The sequence below is a fragment of the Alexandromys fortis genome, unplaced genomic scaffold, assembly GCF_014885135.2.
Source record: "Alexandromys fortis isolate MF-2015 unplaced genomic scaffold, M_Fortis_MF-2015_v1.1 scaffold_112, whole genome shotgun sequence".
NCBI lineage: Eukaryota > Metazoa > Chordata > Mammalia > Rodentia > Cricetidae > Alexandromys > Alexandromys fortis.
Window position 1 is genome coordinate 2234285 of NW_026068013.1, and position 20070 is coordinate 2254354.

Consider the following 20070-nt stretch of genomic DNA (forward strand, 5'->3'; position numbering starts at 1 on the left):
TTGGAGAGACTAGGGATACAAGGGTCATACCTAAATATAATAAAAGCTATCTACAGCAAACCGACAGCTAACATTAAATTAAATGGAGAAAAACTCAAAGCCATCCCACTAAAATCAGGAACAAGACAAGGATGTCCACTCTCTCCATACCTCTTCAATATAGTGCTTGAAGTTCTAGCAATAGCAATAAGACAACATAAGGGGATCAAGGGGATTCGTATTGGAAAGGAAGAAGTTAAGCTTTCGTTATTTGCAGATGATATGATAGTATACATAAGCGACCCCAAAAATTCTAGCAAGCAACTTGTAAATCCTATCTTAAAATTACTGCAGTCCTCTTGTATCTTTTTTAGGGGAATCAGACAACTTTTTACCACCAAGAATCATATGAATCATTTAGAATTCCCATGAACTTGTCCCTTATCAGGCCTGCAACTTTATTTTCATCTCTCTGTCCTTCCTGCTCATTGTTGAAAGCCTGTATTCCCTTCAGTCGTAGCTCATGATTCTCTTTCCATATATACAATACTGTACCGTGTAACTCCTTTTAGAGTCTTGTTATAAGGTCCTCCCTCTCTTTGAGTTAATTCTGATATAGTTCTCCACTCTCGTGCACGTAAAACCTTATATGCTTTAGATATATGATGTATTTCCATGTTCCTTAAAGTTGTGAAAATGGCTAATATATAACTAAGAATTATTGATGGATAAAAGGATGCACAGATACTGAAATGTTGACTCTTCTATGTCATGAAATAATTCTTTTGAAAATTTTGATACTAGGTGAAAATTTAAGGTAATAAATAAAACAATTTCAAAGCTGATCTAGAAGATCTCCTATTTATACAGACCTGCTGTGGAAAGGACTTTGATCCTGTACTGAGGTCAGTGTTCTTGCCAGTTGGCTGAGCTGTGTGGGTCTAATTAGACTGACACAAAGCAATTAGTATTTGTGGCACATGAGTATTTCATTATTATCTGCTTCATAAATGTTGGGAGTGGAAGAGTAAACAACATACTTTTCAGTGAAAATGTGAACACCTTTCATCCAATAACAAGGTCTGTCCCTTTTCTCTTAAAAAATCAGCTCATAAATTTGCCATGATTGTTCATTTAAAACATGGGACATCCCAGTGCCCTACCCATTCTGTCAAGCTTCCATTTGCTGCCAGAGCATCATTTCGGGACAGGTGCCCTTTGGGTTAGTTATGAACTAAGATTTTTAACGCAGTTTGAACACTCGTTTTTGTTTTGATGAGACACTATTGAAAGGCTGTCCTAACTTATCTTGGTTAATGAAAGCATACACATACTCTTTCCAGCTGGCCATTTCTACTACAGCAAAGTGGCAGCACAGCTCTGAGCTCATTTACCCTTAATAAACACCTCATATGGTAGGAGGAGCACAATTATTTAAAACACAACTTGGGTTCTGAGCTTCAGTGAGAACAAGTAGTTCCTTAATAAACACACTTTCAATGACCACACCTGTGGAAGAGATGAAACTCAAACGTAGAGGGAGGAGCGATCAAAGAGATGCTTCTCACGCAGGGACCCGTGAATGGCTCTGCCTACATAAACTTTTTCTGTTTAGATCATGGAATGGTACCCTTATGAGAACACCAGGGTGCAGGTCCGCATAGAGCTTTCCAAATTTTAATAATATTAAAACCCCATAGCATGCTTCGCCCATGTCCCACTCCAATTTTACTTCTGCAAAATAACATTTCATGCCTATCTTCTGTGTCTGTATCTCTGAGACTGAGTGTCCTCAAATATTATTAAAATGTAAAGATTCTTAAAGAAACCTACTGCATACATTCAGAGTTAGCATCTGGTATCATCCTATTGTAACAAGCTTTTTGCCATCTACATCTGTTCTTCTCAGTTTCATCTCAGATGACATGGGGGGCACATACCTTACATATAAGATATTTTTCCACCCATTTTAGGTATTTCATTAACATCTCTATTGTCTGGGTTTCTGTCCTTCCTGATTTCTGTCCTCCCACCAGGTCCCACAGCTGTTTAGCCCCAAAGAAATCACACAAAGGTCTATATTAATGATAAACTGATTGGCCCATTAGCTCTGGCTTCTTATTAATCTTATAACTTAAATTAGCCCATTATTCTAGTATATGTTAGCCACATGGCTCGGTATATTTTTCAGTGGGGCAATCACATCTTCCTTCTTCTGTGGTTGGGACAGGACTGGGGAGGAATGGGCTTCCTCCTTCCCAGAATTCTCCTGTTCTCATTGACTTGCTTCTACTTCCTGTCTGGTTGTTCCACCTATACTTCCTGCCTGGTTACTGACCAATCAGCATTTATTTAAAACATAATTGACAGAATATAGATAATTGTCCCATACCACATCTCTACTTGATAAATGAGAATAACTATTTTTTTCTTATTCCATCATCCCAATTATGGCACCCGAAACAATATTTTTTTTTACTGTTTTCTCCAACTTCCCTCCTTTTCTCCCCTCTCCCCTTCTATCCTCATACTCTGGTTTCTTTTCAGGTTGTAAAAATCTTTCGCTTTTTACCTGAAACAACTTTTAGATATTGCTGATGACTCTGGAGTCAGGGATCATCTTTGTTAATAAGTTACTGATCTAGAGTAATTTAAGACTCATTATTTTAGTTATCGACTATTCAAATTATTTTGTGAATGCTATATATATATATATGAGGTGTGTGTATATATGCATTTTTGGATGGATGGATGGATGGATGGATGGACGGACGGACGGACAGGTGGATGGATGCATGGATGGATGCATTTGAGACAGAGTTTTGCTAGATAGTCAAGGTTGTTTTTAAGCTTTAATATACAGCATTTTTTTGTTCTTTTAAGTATTAGAATTGCAAGCATGCATCAGTATTCCCAGATTATGCTTATATTTATTTCTTTATGTATGATTTTGTGTGTGTGCGTGTGTGCATGCACATGTGTGTGTAGAGGAAGAGAGAGCAAAAAAACTGTCATTTTTAGGTTTCATTTTCTTATTCTATTTTTTAGGCAGAATCTCACTATATGGCACTGGCTGGCCCAGTCATTCTCCTGCTTCTGCCTTCACAGTGCATGGACTATAGGCATGCCTGACATGCTTGGCCTCATTTTATTCATAGGGGAAGACAGACATTCAGTGCAGTGTACTGAATTGAATCTGAATTACAATTCAATCAGAGTTACAACATAGAACTGTAAGGAATATTACTCATTCTGTGAATTAACAAATAAAATATATCATTGCTTGAATAATCTTTCAAGGTCTTATCATTTCTATTATCAAAATAACTAAGCATATAAAATATTTGAATATCTAGATACACACAAAGGAATTGCTTGGAGACTATCAGGTTGTCAATTTTTCTTCTTAATATAAATATTCACAATATCTAAAAAATATTTATTTGTCCCAGCTCTTCAGTTATTTGATTCTGCATAAATAATTTACCTTGCATACATATATATTTATGAATAACATGGCAAACTCTGCAAGTCATGTAATTTATTACTTTTTATTCAATCATTTTGAGGTTGAATTCTTTTTTGTTCTACTTTTAAAATAATGATGTTTGTATTCTTAGAATTTATTTGGTTGTATTAAAATGAAACCCATACAAATTCATTCAAGGTAGTAGGAATACTGCAAATATGTAGATGATATAATAAAGTAGGGGAACATAGTTTTTAATGTGTGTTTCTAGGTCTTGAGATCTTAACTAAGAATGCACATGAATATTTTCTCTAAGAGACTTTTTTGATTTTTTCATCACCAAATTACAGGGTTGGCATGCCTAGGAGAACCCACATGCTTTTATATAGTTAGAATATGGAGATTGCCCTAAAAACGTGGACCCTGGTAAACTATTCCTATAAAGGTTAAACTTGTAAAGCTACAAAACTTCAAGAGATTTTATAAAGAGTAAGCGATAAGGTTAGGGTTTAAAGAGGGTCAAACCACATAGACACTAATTTAGATACAAGGCTGACAATGACATTATTTTAAAGTTTTCCATTTTTAATTTTCTTTACAGTTTCTGTCTTCACTATGTTTTCTCTGCAGCCTTGGCTAGTTTGCTGACTCTCCCTGACTGACTGTCATTTGTTATGACCACAGAGACATACTTCTTTCATGTTATCTATTAAATAAATATGGCTTGAATGAACTATGAAGCACCATCCTTAGCATCTAGTGAGAATTCACTAGGTGGAATTAGATTATTAGTTAAGAAGACTCTCAAGCTACAATAAACCTATATGGAGACAAAGGTTTCACAGTTGCCTTAGTTCAGTCCACACTGAGCTAATAACACATGTTTCACTATGCAGGTTGCTTTAAAATAGCTAAGCACTCAATGCCTCTTTTTATTCTGATCATGAGCCAGTGTTCCATGAGACCCAAAGGTCCGGTTCCTCCAGTTGTACAGGCCTACATAATTTATGTGTTCTGGAACTTGTAAATAATTATCACATGCTACATATTTAGGTAAATACTCGCTGTTATTTGTAATAATATGCCAGGTCATCTCCACTTCGACAAATTGAAACTAAGGTTGATAAAATTAATTTTTGATACTTTTTCATTACAACATAGGAATCATGTAGATAAACAGACTCCTAAGAGGCATGTACAACACTCAGATACTCTCATGACATAGGAAGAGACTTGCCTAGTGTGATGATAGACCCGGAAGTTATATATATTAGCACAGATCATGGGAGATGAAAATACATTGTTGACTTAATTTTTGGATCCCATTCTTCAGGAAATATTCAATATCCAATTTGAAGTCTATAAAGTCCATATATATTATGTAAATAATATTCCAGATCAGCAAGAAGGACCCTTGTCTTTCAGAACAAGTTTTTGGGGGTTTTAATTTCCTTGCAATGAGTGGGAGAATGTGAAAATGTGTTGGTGTGTGTTTTCAGTACAGGCTGAAGCATCAGTCAATGCGAACTGCTCAGACTGAGCCATACTATTCCTTAACACCCACGCTGATACTCTTTGATATCCAGGGCGCCGGATGTCCACTGGAGGAGCAAGTTCTTTCTCACCTCCCTGACTTGCTTGTCAGTCTGAGGCTGTGGCTATACAAAAGCTGTCAGAAGGAGTCTGTGTCCTTGGGGACCAACAACATTCTCTAGTACATTAGAGGACTAGAACATAGTTTTCCCTTATGGCTTCCCCTTCTGTCTTTCTCTTATGGCCAATATGAACGCACTGAAATGGTACCCAGAGTGATCCTTTCTGACATATCCTGGACTGCAGCCTGGGAACACAAACACACATCTTGGTAATACAGGCCTGTCATTGTGGGCCATTATGCCTGCAACTGTGGCGTGCTAATTGGATGAGGTCAGCCAGTTTTCTCTCTCCAGAATTTCTTTCTCCTCAGGGAAGAAATGGTTCTGGTGACTGATTCTCAGACTGAGGGCACTCAATTTAGGTGCTTGTTAGCTTGGTGCCTCTTTGCAGTGTACAGTGAAAGCGCATTTCCACCATCTCAGACCACCACTGTGGAGGGAGCCTGAGACCGCAGCCAGCCCTCCACAGTGGTCGTCCTTTCCCTGTTACTCATAGGTTCTGGAATATCTTAATTAGAACCACACTGTGTACTATATTTTAAAACCCCAAGAAATAGTGTTTAACAATGTATATTTAAAAACAAAAATGATGTATTACATCAACAATTAATTTAGGATAACGACAGAACTAATTTAGAAAAATCCTATCCATATCTCTTCCCAGAATTTTCATATACAAAACAGGATTTTTATACATTGTACTGACTTGATAGGTCCATACACATGTTCGGTTCTGAGCTCATGGGAGAATAATTTTTCAATACTACTTCTTTAATTTTATTTATGTGTGTGAGGGGCGGGGAGGGTTTGGAGGATTTGTTATAATCACTGGCTGGCCTCGTACTCACCATAGAAGACAAAGTTACTTTTAAACTTATCTGCTCCTTAAATCCCCACCATGATTAGTTTAAATATGTTTTATCTTGATACTTGCTAGTAAAATTGCATGTGTCTTTAACAATCATTACTTTGCTTTTCTGATGCATAGTAAATGGAAGATCACATTGAAAACAATGGATATTTTTGACAGCTTGACATAAACTTAATCCTATGAGAGGAGAGATCCTCAACCGAGAAAATGCCTCCATGAGGCAGGGTTATAGGCAAGTCTGGGGAGCATTTTCTTAACCAATGACTGACAGGAGTGGGCCTAGCCTTTCTCTAAACCTCCACCATTTCTCTGTAAGAAGTGAAGCTGAGCAAGCCATGAAGACCAAGCCAGGTAGCAGCACTTCTCCATGCCTCATGCATCAGCTCCTTCCTCCAGGTTCTTGCCTTTTTGGAGTTCCTGTCACAACATCCTGTGTTGATGAACAAAGATGTGGAAGTATAAGCCCAATAATTCCTTTCCTTCCCCAGTTGCTTTGGTCATGGTGTTTCATCACGGCAATAGTAACCCTGACTAAAAGAGCTACATCTCAAATGAGACTGGTCTCTACATGTGTGTCATGGCATGCTGTTGTCAAAATCCATATATATATATAAAATCATACATGCACATACACACACATGCACACACCACAGTTTTTCAAATAAAATAAGGAAAAAAGAAGAAAAATAATTCTTGACTTCAGCACCATCACTCTGCTGGGTTTTAAGTAGAAACTGAATCAATTTTAATTATAAAAGGAATAAAATACATCTAATGAAGACATATTTACAAAGGGAAAATGCCACTGTCATCCTGAAATGAAGCAGACAGTAGACTTTGGAATTAAAATTACGCATCGGTTTTCAAAGACATAAAAAGGAATTAGAGTTCCCTATAGTGTGACAGATATACCCTTGACTCAAAGGTTTGCACTTCAGTGTTCACAGAAATGTCACAGGATCTCACGTGCCCATTCTCTGTGAATGGACTAACAGATGTAGCTCAGTGAGATCATGGGATGATCCTCAGCGGGAGTAAGGGACCATCGTGGGTAAAAGTCACAGGCACTGACTCAGTGTCCTCTATAATCCTTTTATTGAGTAAATAAGTCAACTGTGGGCCTTGAACAATATGATTTTCATATTATAAAAGTTGCTAGAGGAGTCATCAAGACGGCTCAGCTGATAAGTTGTGGGCATTAAACAATATGATTTATCCTTTTAAAAATTGGAGGAGCCATCAAGATGGCTCAGCTGATAAAATAATTCCTGTTGAACCTAAAAATTCAGAGTTTGATTCTGGGGACCACCTGGTGCAAAGAGAGATGACTGCTGCATGTTGTTCTCTGGCTTCCACACTCATTCCATGGTACATTGACCAAAGCACATACAATTTACACAAAATATACTAAACAATCAGTAAATGCATGCATAAATAAAGATGAAAATATCGAAAAGATTTTGGAGAAAACAAAACGTATAAAAATAATCAGTAGAATGTCATTAGGAAAGTGGGTTAAATGCTTTCTGTGGCCAGAGACTGCCAATATAGTGGTGGTGGCTAGGGATGCAGGTATGCACTCTTTTTCTCAAATTTTGCTTAAGATTGTTGATTCTTATCATGAAAACCATGCTCCATTAAAGTTAATCCAAAAAATGATCAACATTTCACATGTAAAAAAGAAAAATAATGTCCCAAGTATTAATTTTTCAATTAAGGGGTATTAATTAAAATCTAACTATGTATGGTCATCTTTCTTTCTGTTTACCTAAAGGAAAATTTATTTTAGATGTGATCAGATAACTCTATTACACCATGCATTTTCTTGAAAATGTAATAGTAAAAATTTGTGAGACCAAATGCAGAATAAGCTGTTTCAAATGAGCTTCTCTGGCATTGTCAATTAGCTCTTAAAGATTAATTAATGTATTTACAGAGCATTTACTAGATCCTCATGACAGAGTTAGCAAGCACAGAAGATTCAAAGTACATAGAAAGCCTAGGAAAGTCTGTCAGTCAGAAACATGAGCCATCTGACTTGACTCAGACATGCTGAAGAAGGCAATAGGTTTTACCCAAGAAAAGAGATTTTGTAGGCCCTAAAGGTTATGGCTAACGGAATAGGATCATTGCCCTGGGAAGACTCTTGTTACTTAGTTGGCTCAAAAAAGATCAGGCAAAGAGGAATAGCCATCATCAGTACAGTGTTTACCTCACAGCATATATATAGCACTGGCACAAATTTTCAAGCTTAGACATTAACATCTGGGTCAAAATCCAGTGGATACTGATAAATCAGATAAGATGATATCGCTTTGGCTTTGCTGACATGACTGCTGCGGACTCTCTGCTGGGTCACACCCACATTTCCTTCTCTAACTCTCTCACTTACATTCTTGAACAAGGTTCTAGGCTCTTCTCATGGGATGCACCAAGATTCTCTGAAATTCATCATGTTTAAAAGTAAAGCACAGCCATTTTTTTCGCTGACTTTTTCTTCTGTCCACGTGTCTAGCAATGTTCACCTCAGCCCCAGAAAGAAAGTCCCAGGAGAGCATGAATCTGGTACAGCGTTAGCTGAAATGTTTTGTGTGTGTGTGTGTGTGTGTGTGTGTGTGTGAGAGAGAGAGAGAGAGAGAGAGAGAGAGAGAGAGAGAGAGAGAGAGNNGGGAGGAGGGGGTGGTACTTCAAACTCCGTGCTTTCAAATTGATGCTTGAAACACAAACAGGAATCTTACTGAATGCTAGCCATTATTCCTCTTCTGATTTACTTTGTAAAAATATGAATATCATTCCTCCACAGTGTGATGTTTATATATTTAAGTTCTTCCTTCATACTGAGAGTTCTCCCAACTCTTTTAACCAAAGCTCCTGCCTGTTAACCCTAGCTGTTCAAGAAATAGCATATGCATACATTATACATATATATATAAAACACATGTATACCCCTACATGTACATTCACAGACATATATAATACATAGATGCACACACATATATACCACATATCTACATTTATACATACACACACTCATATATATACATGACATACATATTTATATGTATGCATACATAAATGTACATACAACATTGCTTCTATTTTTTAATTAAATGAAAACAATAGCTACAAGGATTCTCTGCTTTCCTTCTTTACAGCTCTCTAGATGAGAAATGAGACACATATATTGTGCTAATTAAGACAATTGTGTTAGTAGTCAGGCACCACCAAGAAAGCCTGTCTGTAATGAGAACAATGTAGGCATCACACAGAGAGAAGCATAGCTAGGGCAAAGAGTCCCACTTGTGTCTGTTTAGTTCCTAGAATTGCTTCATCTGCGGCAATGTAGATTTCATGCAAATCTCATGCTGTAGCTATTTTCAGGTGAACTCTAGTCATTTACAGCCAAACATGATAAACAATGAATGTTTATTCCCTGCCCTATGTCAACATATATACTACAGTATCTTAGAAGGGTCATGGAGAATTAGGAAGAAAATATGGATTGTAAAAACAACCTCTTAATAATCCCTGCCCAGGGAAATGACTCTTAACAAGATCTGGAATTTTCAGATCTTCGATTAGCTTGTTTTTTGGGGAGAAGGTTGGGGGAGGGAGAGACAAGAGTCATCTCTGTAGCCCATACTCTTCTTGACTCTTAATTGATAAAACAACATAGTTCCTAAATGACTCAGGTTAATATGTTTCATCAGTGGCTTATATTTCCTTAAAATTGCACTTTATATAAAATACCAATGGGCCATGTAGGAAACCACTGGACACAGTTGGAAGGACACAGGAGTCACATGGGTGTGAGTCTGTCAACTCCTCAGCTGTGGATCTCTGAACTCCAATATGCCCATTGATAGCACAAAGTTATTGACAGCACTAAGTATAAAACAAAGAAAAAATAAAATAAAATACCTAGGAAAGATATAAAATACTGCCTCCCTTTTCTTCTCTTCATCCTGGAACATGACTGATTCTAGGTGGAACTGAAAATAATTTCTTGAAACCAAATCACACAACTCATGTCTTCCCTATAACAAGAATTTTAGAGGGAAAAAGATCATAATTATTATGCCATAAGGACAACTTAATTGATCACTTTAAAAATTATTTACGCCTGAAATATAGTTTTAAGGACAGTTTTGCATCTTATCAATGTCTGCATGTTTCACTCACGTATCACAGCGTGACTTATGTAAGCTCGCAAAAACTGCATTTAATAGCGTTAAAAGGTATATTTCTAAAATAGTTTCAACTACTAGAGAATAATAACTAAAAAAATAAAAATCTAGGCAAATGACAACAAGCTGTGTCAGAATGAAGGTCTGGCATGTTTCCTACATGGATTGGTTGAAAATAATATAATTACAGGATGTATGTGGAAATTTCAGAATTACTGAAATATTTTTGCTAAAATCAGTTTTTTACAATCTTGATTAAAACATTAAAGATGCAACTTGACATGACATACTGCATTACTGTTTTGTAGAATAAAAGATATTAAAACACTCCTTGAATTTGTTTTATATCATAGTGCTAGCTGTGACATCACATTGACTGAGTAGTTAGAGCTTTCAGAAGGTGTCTGCATCATGAATGTAAAACATCACCCAACAGTTTACTTTGATGCCGCCAGGGTTTTGCCCCCACATCATATAGACTACTTTATGTGAGGGGACAATTTGGGTTTCCAATTAGTCTATGATACAGAGGTCTCCTAAAGACACTGCCTCTGTCTATGGTTCTTTCCTCATCTCTAAGGCTCATACTCACATTTCCAAATGTTGTTCACCTTCCTGTTGCCTGACTGTCAACAAGTAATTAGTATTAGGGATAATGATTTAAGTCATCACCTTTCTCAGAAGCGTTTGCATTTTAAAGAGGATTCTGGAAGACAGATTTTCAAGACAAAATTGAATTTAATGCTTACTTCCCTCTAAGCACTGGGCTAATTGCCTTACATAAACTGCCTCAATACCACCATCCACCAGGTAGCTTTTATTATTCCCTTTAAAGGTACGATAGAGCTAATTTAGCAAAAAAAAAAAAAAAAGCCAGTAATAAGTGTCAAAGCCAGAATGAGAGACCCTGGCTGGAAGCCTACTCACCCAGGTGCAGAAACAGAGGCTGCATAGTGGCCTGTCAGTCTGCACAGCTGTCTCTGGGATTCTATGGCTTTGTTCACTATTACACCAGACTGCTTGACCTGTTAAACCTCGCTTCTAACCTGAGTGAATGACAAAATACTCTGAATCTAAAGACAACAAACTCTGTTGTTTTGTTCTTTAACAGTAAAGGTTAAGCTTAAGCACTATAGCTCTAACACTAGAGTTAAAGGCTCTCATAGATTCACTTTGACCTTTCAAAACAGGAGTCTCAGTCCCTGGAGGATCTGCCTGGTGAAGAGAGTACCGGCCAGTAAAGGGAGGACTCACTAGTGGAGGGAGGACTCACCAGTGGAGGGAGTATTAGATGTTGCAGGGAGTATTGGCTAGTGGAAGGAGGACTCACTAGTGGAGGGAATACTGGCTAGTGGAGGTAGTACTAGCTGTTGCAGGGTGCACTGGCTAGTTGATGGAGGACTCACTAGTGGAGAAAGGACTGGCTAATGGAGGAATATAGATGGAGGTTATAAAGTAGTCCCACACTTGCTCAGAATTGAGTATAATAAAATGTTCTTTATTTAGGGGTAGACTCACAGATCACAGTTCTCTGAATGAGAAGGGAACAAGAAAAAATTCCAGCAGCCAAGAAAGCTTTTTGTCTACTCTACATTTATAGTACAAGAGACCATACCCAAGAGGGCTGGTATCTTAAAGCCTATTGGTTGAAGGAGTTTCCACAGCACCTCCCCCTTTTGTCTAAATAAGAGAGTTCTAAGCCTAATACAAAGCTATATACAATAAGAATAAATATCAAGTATAAAAATTAAAATTACAACCAGCATAAACAATATCAAGCAAGAAACATATGCTGAATGTTTCAATAATTATCCTATCATAAGGAGTCTAAGTCTTATATTAGAAGTCATGGCTAAGCCATGAGAGGAAACTATGACTATCTAGTCTTCAACCCCATGGAAGACCTACAATTGGCTGACTATATCCACTTAAAACCTGAGAGAGCTTTAAAAAATTCTAGACCCCAAATACAGAGCTTAGCACAGCTTCTTGGTAGTTGCATTCCCCCCCCCCATGGGCTCTGTTTGCTGGCAGCTACAGCTCCTTTACGAGAGGTCTTCCTGACTCAGTGCTGTCAGAGGCTTCTTTAGGGAGGGCTTACTGGTTCATACTAGATGCAGAAATAGCTCTGGCTCTTTCAAGAGGCTGAGCCCTTAAATGGGGTCTGTGAGCAGTGTGTTACAAATTGCTTAATGGTGACAAAGACCCGCTGCGACCCTGGAGCTGGGGCAGTGTGCATGGTTCTCAGAGGTTATGAACACACCTCTTCCATCCATGTTGGACTGGGAGGAGCCAATAGGCATTGCCGGAGTTGGTCCTAGCTACGTCCCCTTAGCTTTTTGGTTATTTTCAAATGTGAGCTCCTTGTCAAAAATAATTACAGGTATGCAATAAAGATAGATTCAGATAAAAAAGACCTCTAAATGGGTAAATACAGTTATACACTGAGTTAAATGATGAGCATTGTGGGGGAAACAAGACAGAGGTAAAAATGAAAACAGTGGAGTGAGAACTCAAATGTTGCAGGTTAGGAAAGGCTGTGCTAAAAAGGTGAGGCTGTGAAGGATGAATGAGGTCCTATGTCTGCAGTAGAGGGAGACAGACCTTGGGGACAGCTAGGGTAGCAGTGTGCCCAGGTACGTGAGGCTCATTGGTCAAATCAGGAAGAAGGTGAAGGAACCTTATGCGGCCAGATGGTGGCTTAAACCCAGCCCCTGTCCCTTAGTCCATTCTAGTATTTTCTCACATTGAAGATACAGAGATACAGCAAGGAAGTCACCTACAAGTCAGTGATAAGGTCCTCAACAGACCCTGCCCATGCCCACCCTCTCATTAGGGTTCTACCAGACAGCACTGTAAAAGCATCCCTGCTGTTTCAGCCATCCATTGGTAGCTTTTTGGTCTGGCAGCTTGAACAGACTCACATCCAGTCTCGTTTAATGTCAAAGCCAGACTCCTTAGAGCGGCTTTGAGAATTCACCATCTGGCTGCACATTAATTGATGTCAGACTCTCTTACGTTGTTTTCCAGTGAGGGCATACTGAGATACAAAGAGATCCACATTTCTAACTGCTGGACTTTAACAGAGTAGGTTACCAGCAAGTTGACAAAGCAGTGTATAATTATTTGTAGCCCAGACTACTCTTCTCTTCCCCGCAACTTCAAAAGGTAATTACTTCTTTGCCTCACTTTGATAAGCAAGAAATAAGGTAACTATAGCTTTGTTCAAAACTTAGCAGCTTGGGTCTACTGTGGCAAGGAGCACCATAAGCCATGATCCATGGAGCTTCCATTGTGAAACAAGGAACTCTGTAGTCACTCAGTTCTGACACGTCAGTCGCCTTTGCACTTCTCATGGCTCTTGCACTCTTGACCATATATTGCTCACCAATGGTGGCAAGAGCACAATGACAGCAGTTGACAGAATGGGAAGAAAACAATAGTATCACAGAAAAACAGTGCTATGTCAGGTGTATGATCAGTAACTACTCATGCATGTCATGACAGCCATGCACATGTCAGCCGCGTGGTCCCCTGTCGCACAGTCTAGGAGAATGAAGAAACAGCACACGAGACTAGTGGTAACATGGAAGACTGGTACTGTACCTGGAGAATGAGGCGGCGGGGAACACATCAGAACAACCCCCTGGCCTTCTCTCACAGAGACTGCACTTCTTGTCCGGCCACTAAAATTTCCCAGATCTGTCAACACAACACAGCATTTAGATGTCAGGTACAAAAGAAACAAAAATTTTAAAGTAGCATGGATGTTTTCACTTATTTTTCTATTATTATCATGACAATTACTCTTTTGTTTATTTTTTAGTATGGGGAGGGCCTAATAAATAAATCTATAATCACCCAGTGTTAAATACAGCAGTTTAAATAAGTCTAATATTCACAACAATACCACATTCTTTATGTCTATTTACTGTGCATTCTACATTGTCAATGCAGAAGGAAACTAACCAATACATTATTTGCACATAATGGTCATTTCTCAATACTATTGGCTACCTACTGACTCTTCAGTGAGGAAAGCCTGTCCTTCAGAGCGAGGTTGTTGGGGTGGCACATGTCCAGCCCACTACCTCATTAGCTGCCATGCTACGGTGCTGTGTAAAGCTAAGCATGACTTTGCAAAATGAGAGAGACATTGTGCTCTAGCAGGATATAATGAAGTTATGAAATGTTCTTTTCTGTGAGAGTGGATGTGAACATCATGTTCTTTCATTTTATGGAGGGAAAAAAGGGGACCTCTGAATTAATTGTACTCATCTATTTTGGTTAGTCTAGGCATATTAAAGCTACTGAAACTTATGTGTCTATGAGACATTAGTGCCGGGTCTTTTGCCTTTCACTAAATTACATTACATTTGCACAGATGGGAAACAGTCCTAAAAGAAAGTGCTCCTGAAGTGGACAATTTGTATGTAATTGCTGTTTATTGAGCTATTTGTCACATCACCCACAGACATCATCTCCCTGTCTATAAATTAGTATGACCAGCGTCATGATTTTGAAAATAGTTTCTTGCAAATAATGGTTTATTTTCATGGATAAATATTGTCTCAGGATTGAGGTCTACAGCATCATGTTTCCATGATAAGACATGCTTTTTAAAAATATTCTGCCACTCTTTCTATTATACATAAATTATTTTTAAAGGTTTTTCTCTATAAATACTATGTTTTATGGAAATATAAATTAGAGCCCAAGTTAACAGAGTACGTCCTAACAACTGATTAAATCAATCAAGATAATCTACTGGATGGATGGGAAGGAGGGAGCAACTAGTTCTGCACATGTCTCCACCCTCTTTTATAGTCCTGAGTATTAGCTCCAGAGTTCTGTTTGTGCTAAGGCAGTATCTAACAGTGAGGCAGCCTTGTCATTCCATCACTTTAAATTTTAAGGCAGGGTCTCACTCATTTGCTCCTGTTGTCCTTGAACTCAGCATGTAGCCCAAGTCTATGACCCCACCTCAATCACCCCAGTCGCTGGGATTACATGGAGGCTTGGATATTTTAATGAAAAATTATTTCCTTAATTTTTAAATTCATAACCAGATATTTTTCAAACAGAGTGATGGAGGACTCAGACTTCGTAAAGATATAATGATGGGTAGAAAGTAGAATGAAGGAAAAATTGAGACATTTACACTGACTGCATTGCCACATGATGAATAAGGAGGCGTTTTTAGAAAGTAGCAAGAGAGAAGAGAAAGAACAATCTAGATAAGTTATTTTATCAGGTAGGCTGTCTTGAAAAACAAGAAAAACTGAATATTTACATAAGAAAAGAAACTTTTCTATTTGGCCATAAACATGTCTCCTTCAAGACTGCTTCTGTGGATATCTGCCAGGAAGAATGTGTGTCTCTTGGTGAGCACCGTTAACACAGGCTGATACACATGTTACACTTTTATGTGTTCATGTGATGCACACATGCATATGGCTCATATCTTGAAATGCATGCACATTGGCTCTTTGCAATAAAGCCTGTATCTTTTTCTATCTGGAAAGTTCTCTCAATACGAAGGTAAAAGTATGACAAAAGTTTAAAGCTGCCTTTCTGGGCTCGCTGCCTGGAATGACAAGCCAAAGGCAGCAGGTGTCTCAGGGCTCCAGCATCTCCTCAGGAACTGTTCTTTCTCACCAAACTCACAAATTTATAAAAGACATGACCTGCTTGGATATCAACTTATTTAGTCTGACTATTAAGTGATTATTACAAAACATACATGCTTCCCACAGTTATGCCAAGTCTTTGATATGCATTATGTAGCATTTTCAGTTGACTTATTGAGTTAAAAAGAATATTTTAATGTTGGTTCCCTTGAAGCCTTTGCACCCCCACTGATGGAGGAAGGTCATTGAGCAATAAAGAAACTGCTTGGCTGGCCCTGATAGGTTAAAGCATAGGTGGGAGGAGTAAACAGAATAGAATTCTGGGAGGAAGAGGAAGTGAGGTCAGACTCTGTTCTGCTCCCAGAGAGACTCGATAGCTCTGCTCTCTGGAGCAGAGACACCATGCTCCGCTCTCCTGATAGCTCTGCTCTCTGAGGCACACGCAATGAAGCTCCGACCCAAGATGGACACAGGCTAGAATCTTCCCGGTAAGCGCACCTTGGGGTACTTACACACATCATTAGAAATGGGCTAGTCCAGGTGTGAGAATTAGCCTGTAAGGGCTAGAGTTCATGGGCCAAGCAGTGTTTAAATGAATACAGTTTGTGTGTTGTTATTTCGGGCATGAGCTAGCAGGCAGCTGGGGTGTTGGGGACGCAGCCCCTCCTGCCACTCTTATTTCAACACCCCACTTGACCTGTTTTGCACTCTTGTGGTTGGTTGTTCCAAAAAACAGGAACAATCTGTTGTTCTCAGCAATGTTTTTAAAGATGTTTACCCCTAAGCCATGTGAGTTGTGATGAGCTTCCTGCTTTTGCTGGCCCTGCTGAGGGCTATATATACTGTGTGAGAAAGTAGAATAAAGTCTTGCCTGTAGAACCTGAAGTTGTGCTATATGTTAATCCTGATGTCCCTCACTCAGAAGAACTACAGTTGCCATGCTGGCACGCCATTTTAATAGACAACAATTCTAAATTTGAGCCTCTATATGAGAGGTTCAAGTGCAGAGATTGCCTAGAAATCAAACATAAAGAAAGGAAAGCCACAGAATACTTAGCCTGAACTGTAGCCTGAGCTTGCAGTGACCGAAATGACCACTCTCTGCTCTGTGTCATCACTGGGCATCAGTGTGAACACAATACAAGGCATCTCACAGAGTTGCCCATGGTTCGGTATTTTCTCAGAACCACAGCACTCACGTTACAAAGCCAAATAGAGATTTTTCAGTTATAACCACTTTTTGATGCTCAGGGATGTTCTAATTTTCATTTTGCCTTGGTTTGGGGGAGGCTAAGTATAGAAGCATGGGGCGTCTGCAGGCTAAGTAAACACTCCATTACTGATGGGTATTCCCAAGCCCAGACATGATTGATTTTTGGCTTGTAGTTCAGGATTGTAGTCAAGCAGCCACATCTGGTGGTCCTATCTTTTGCCTTGGTCAGTATGCTTCTAAAGGCTGGTGCTGTTGAGTAGGAGGGTGTGGGGGCAATTTCACCCCAAACTCCTTATGATGTACATTTTTTAGCCAACTCCTGCATGAATCCAAAGTCTCTCCCACTGAGAGAAAATGTAATTTAGTCATGAATTCACTTGAAAGTTAAATGCAAAGAAATAACAAAAAAGTTAAGTGTTTCATTTTCGTTTTTGTTTTTGTTATTTTGTTTTGCTTTTTCCCACATGAGACTCTGTTTGATTTAATGAAGCATGACTTACATGGCAAACCTTCTGGCTGGTATAAACTGGGTTAAAGCTCACCTAGCCTAGCTTGAAGCAGACAGTACATTTTGGAGGTTCTCAGGAAATTTGGAAATCTTTCATTAGCCAATCATTCAGCACGGATGTTTATCATTAAAATAATCTTACATATTTGTATTGAAGATAGAAGTGAGTAGTGACTGTTTTCATGAGTGTAGGCTTTGCTGTTCTGCAATTGACATGAAGCCTGAGTATACAGATTCCACTGGCATGGTTCTGAAACCACAGTTTGAATTTTAAACTGTAAAGAACTCTTACTGAAACTACTGTAAGTCACATGACTCTCAGACAAGTAAGAGACTGGGTCTGTGATCCAGAACCTGCGAGCTAAAAAGCTGGCCTCTGATCTGAGCTTCCTCACTAAGAAACACAAAACTCAACAAAGAGCTGGAATTACAACTCCAGACGATAGGATCATGAAACCTTTGCATGCAAAGATAGGCCTACAATAAGTGATATGACTGATGGCCCCAGATGACAGACTGATGATTCTGCAAAAATGATGTCCTGTACTCTGGCCAGATCGAAGGCAAGTGTCTTCCTTGCTTGTCTCTATGCACACTGCATTCCAAACAGAGCTGGGTAACAGTGATTCAGGAAAGGATACAGACTGTGATCTAATTGTGTTGACTTGGGAAAGGCTGCCATAGTTCAGAGATTTCTGGGCCATCATATGGATGCATGAGCCTAAAATATCAAAGATTGGCATAAACATATTCATGAGTAATTAATACATGCCTCATAACTGTAAGATATAAACACATGGATGCCAGTGCTCATCTCTTCCTTCCTTGCTCCCTTCCTCCCTCTTCCTCATCTTTTTCTTTTCCTCCATCCCTTTTTTATTTCCCATCTGCCTTCCTAAATAACTTCTGTTAGTTACTATTATCTTTTTTGAGTTAAACATATAAATATTTCTTTTTCTGGATCTATTATATTACTAACTTTGAAATTATAAGTTTAATTGTCCCTCTGACATTGACCTTTCAATAGCTGAGACTATTGGTTCATGGTGACAGACCTGATCATATGTTTGAGTAAACTGATGAGTAGATAACACAGGGTAATGCTATATGCACCGAGGACTCATAAATATTTTAAGACCAAAACTGGCTGGTAACTGAGGAAAAGCATGTATTTATTTGATATTACAAGTTAAGACAGATTTCCTCCTACAAGTCTTCAAAGACAACATATTTTTTTTAGGAGGTGATAACAGGTATGTTTGCAATTCATTAGGAAGCTTCCCATCCCTTAGGAATTCACACATGTGCCCCTGGAGCATCACTCCCTGGAAAGAATTATCTCAAAGACCTGAGGAGAGAGAGAACACAGCTGAGAAGAGATGGGTGTGGGGGATATGGACTATAAATTTATAATTTATGCATACTAAACACAGTGAATTGCAGCAACTATCTGAGCCCTTTAAAGAACAGGAGACATGTTACAGATCTGGGAATGTAGTGTTCTTGCTGGTCCGTTCTTTGAGTGTGGATTTTCATCTCTTAAATACCTGAAGGACAATTCCACATACAGGTTGAGGGTTGACTTGTCCTTTGCTATGCACTTACCCTGTAGGTAGTGCTAGTGGCTGCAACCTGCAGACGCTCTGAGACTCCTTAATTACACATTTACAGTGCTGTGGACACACATTTGATTGGGTACAAATCTTAAAAGTTTTCTTAATATTGAGAATTGGACTTCCCATATAACATAAAGCCATTAAAAGTGGTAAAGTCCACAAAATTGCCAGCAACTTGTGTCTTATTTGTTTTCTGCAATAAATAGGTATTTGGCTCTAAGAGGTCGGTCTCTGAGTTCTAGCTTCTGTGATTGCGATAAAGACATGTTTTACAGCACTGCCTTTCACGGAGCCTTCCCTCCAGTGAGCCTTTGTTTATGTTCTAATCTCGGGATTATTTATGCCACTCGAGGAGTTTTTTGTTTGTCCTACTACACATATGACAAAATATCCTTTAAAAACTGGTCAGCTATAACTCAGAAATCTCTTTAATATTAAAAAAAAATAAAACCCAACAATTTGGAAATACTATGTGTTTAATTAAGCTAATTGTAGCAATTGTCATCTTTTCTACAAGAATTTCAGCAAGTTGGAAATGTGTGTATGTGTGTGTGTGAAAGAGGGGTAGGGAGAGAAACGCTGTGTCTGTGGATGGCTGTTTATGCATATGTATACTTGTGTTCAAACACAGCGTATTTTGTATGCTAGTCAGGCAGTTCCAAATACCACTAAATTAGTATGAAAAGCAAACAAAAACAGCTTGTGCTCATACACTTGTTAAGTGATAAGTGGGTCAATAAAAATTTATGTGACTGATTCTCAGTTTCAAAAGCTTCCATTAAGTAAGGAGCCATTCAGTATTTTGAAGTTGTACAAAAACCTTTTTGGAATTTAGGCATAATCTTCAGTAATGATAGTTCACTAGACTGTACTTTCTAAAAGGTAAGTGGCTAATAAGACTGGGAATAAGGAAGAAAGCATTTATTTTATTTCTTTGCAGAA

At 38.5% G+C, this 20070-nt stretch overlaps 1 protein-coding gene across 1 annotated transcript in view; it reads right to left on the reverse strand.

Annotated features, from left to right (window-relative positions):
* The window catches only part of Cntn5 (contactin 5), a 656861-nt gene that overhangs the window by 360040 nt on the left and 276751 nt on the right, over positions 1–20070 (reverse strand). Inside the window, exon 5 of the mRNA XM_050162227.1 lies at positions 13768–13863. Coding sequence (XP_050018184.1) covers positions 13768–13863 — 96 coding nt within the window. The remainder of the gene's footprint in view (positions 1–13767; positions 13864–20070) is intronic.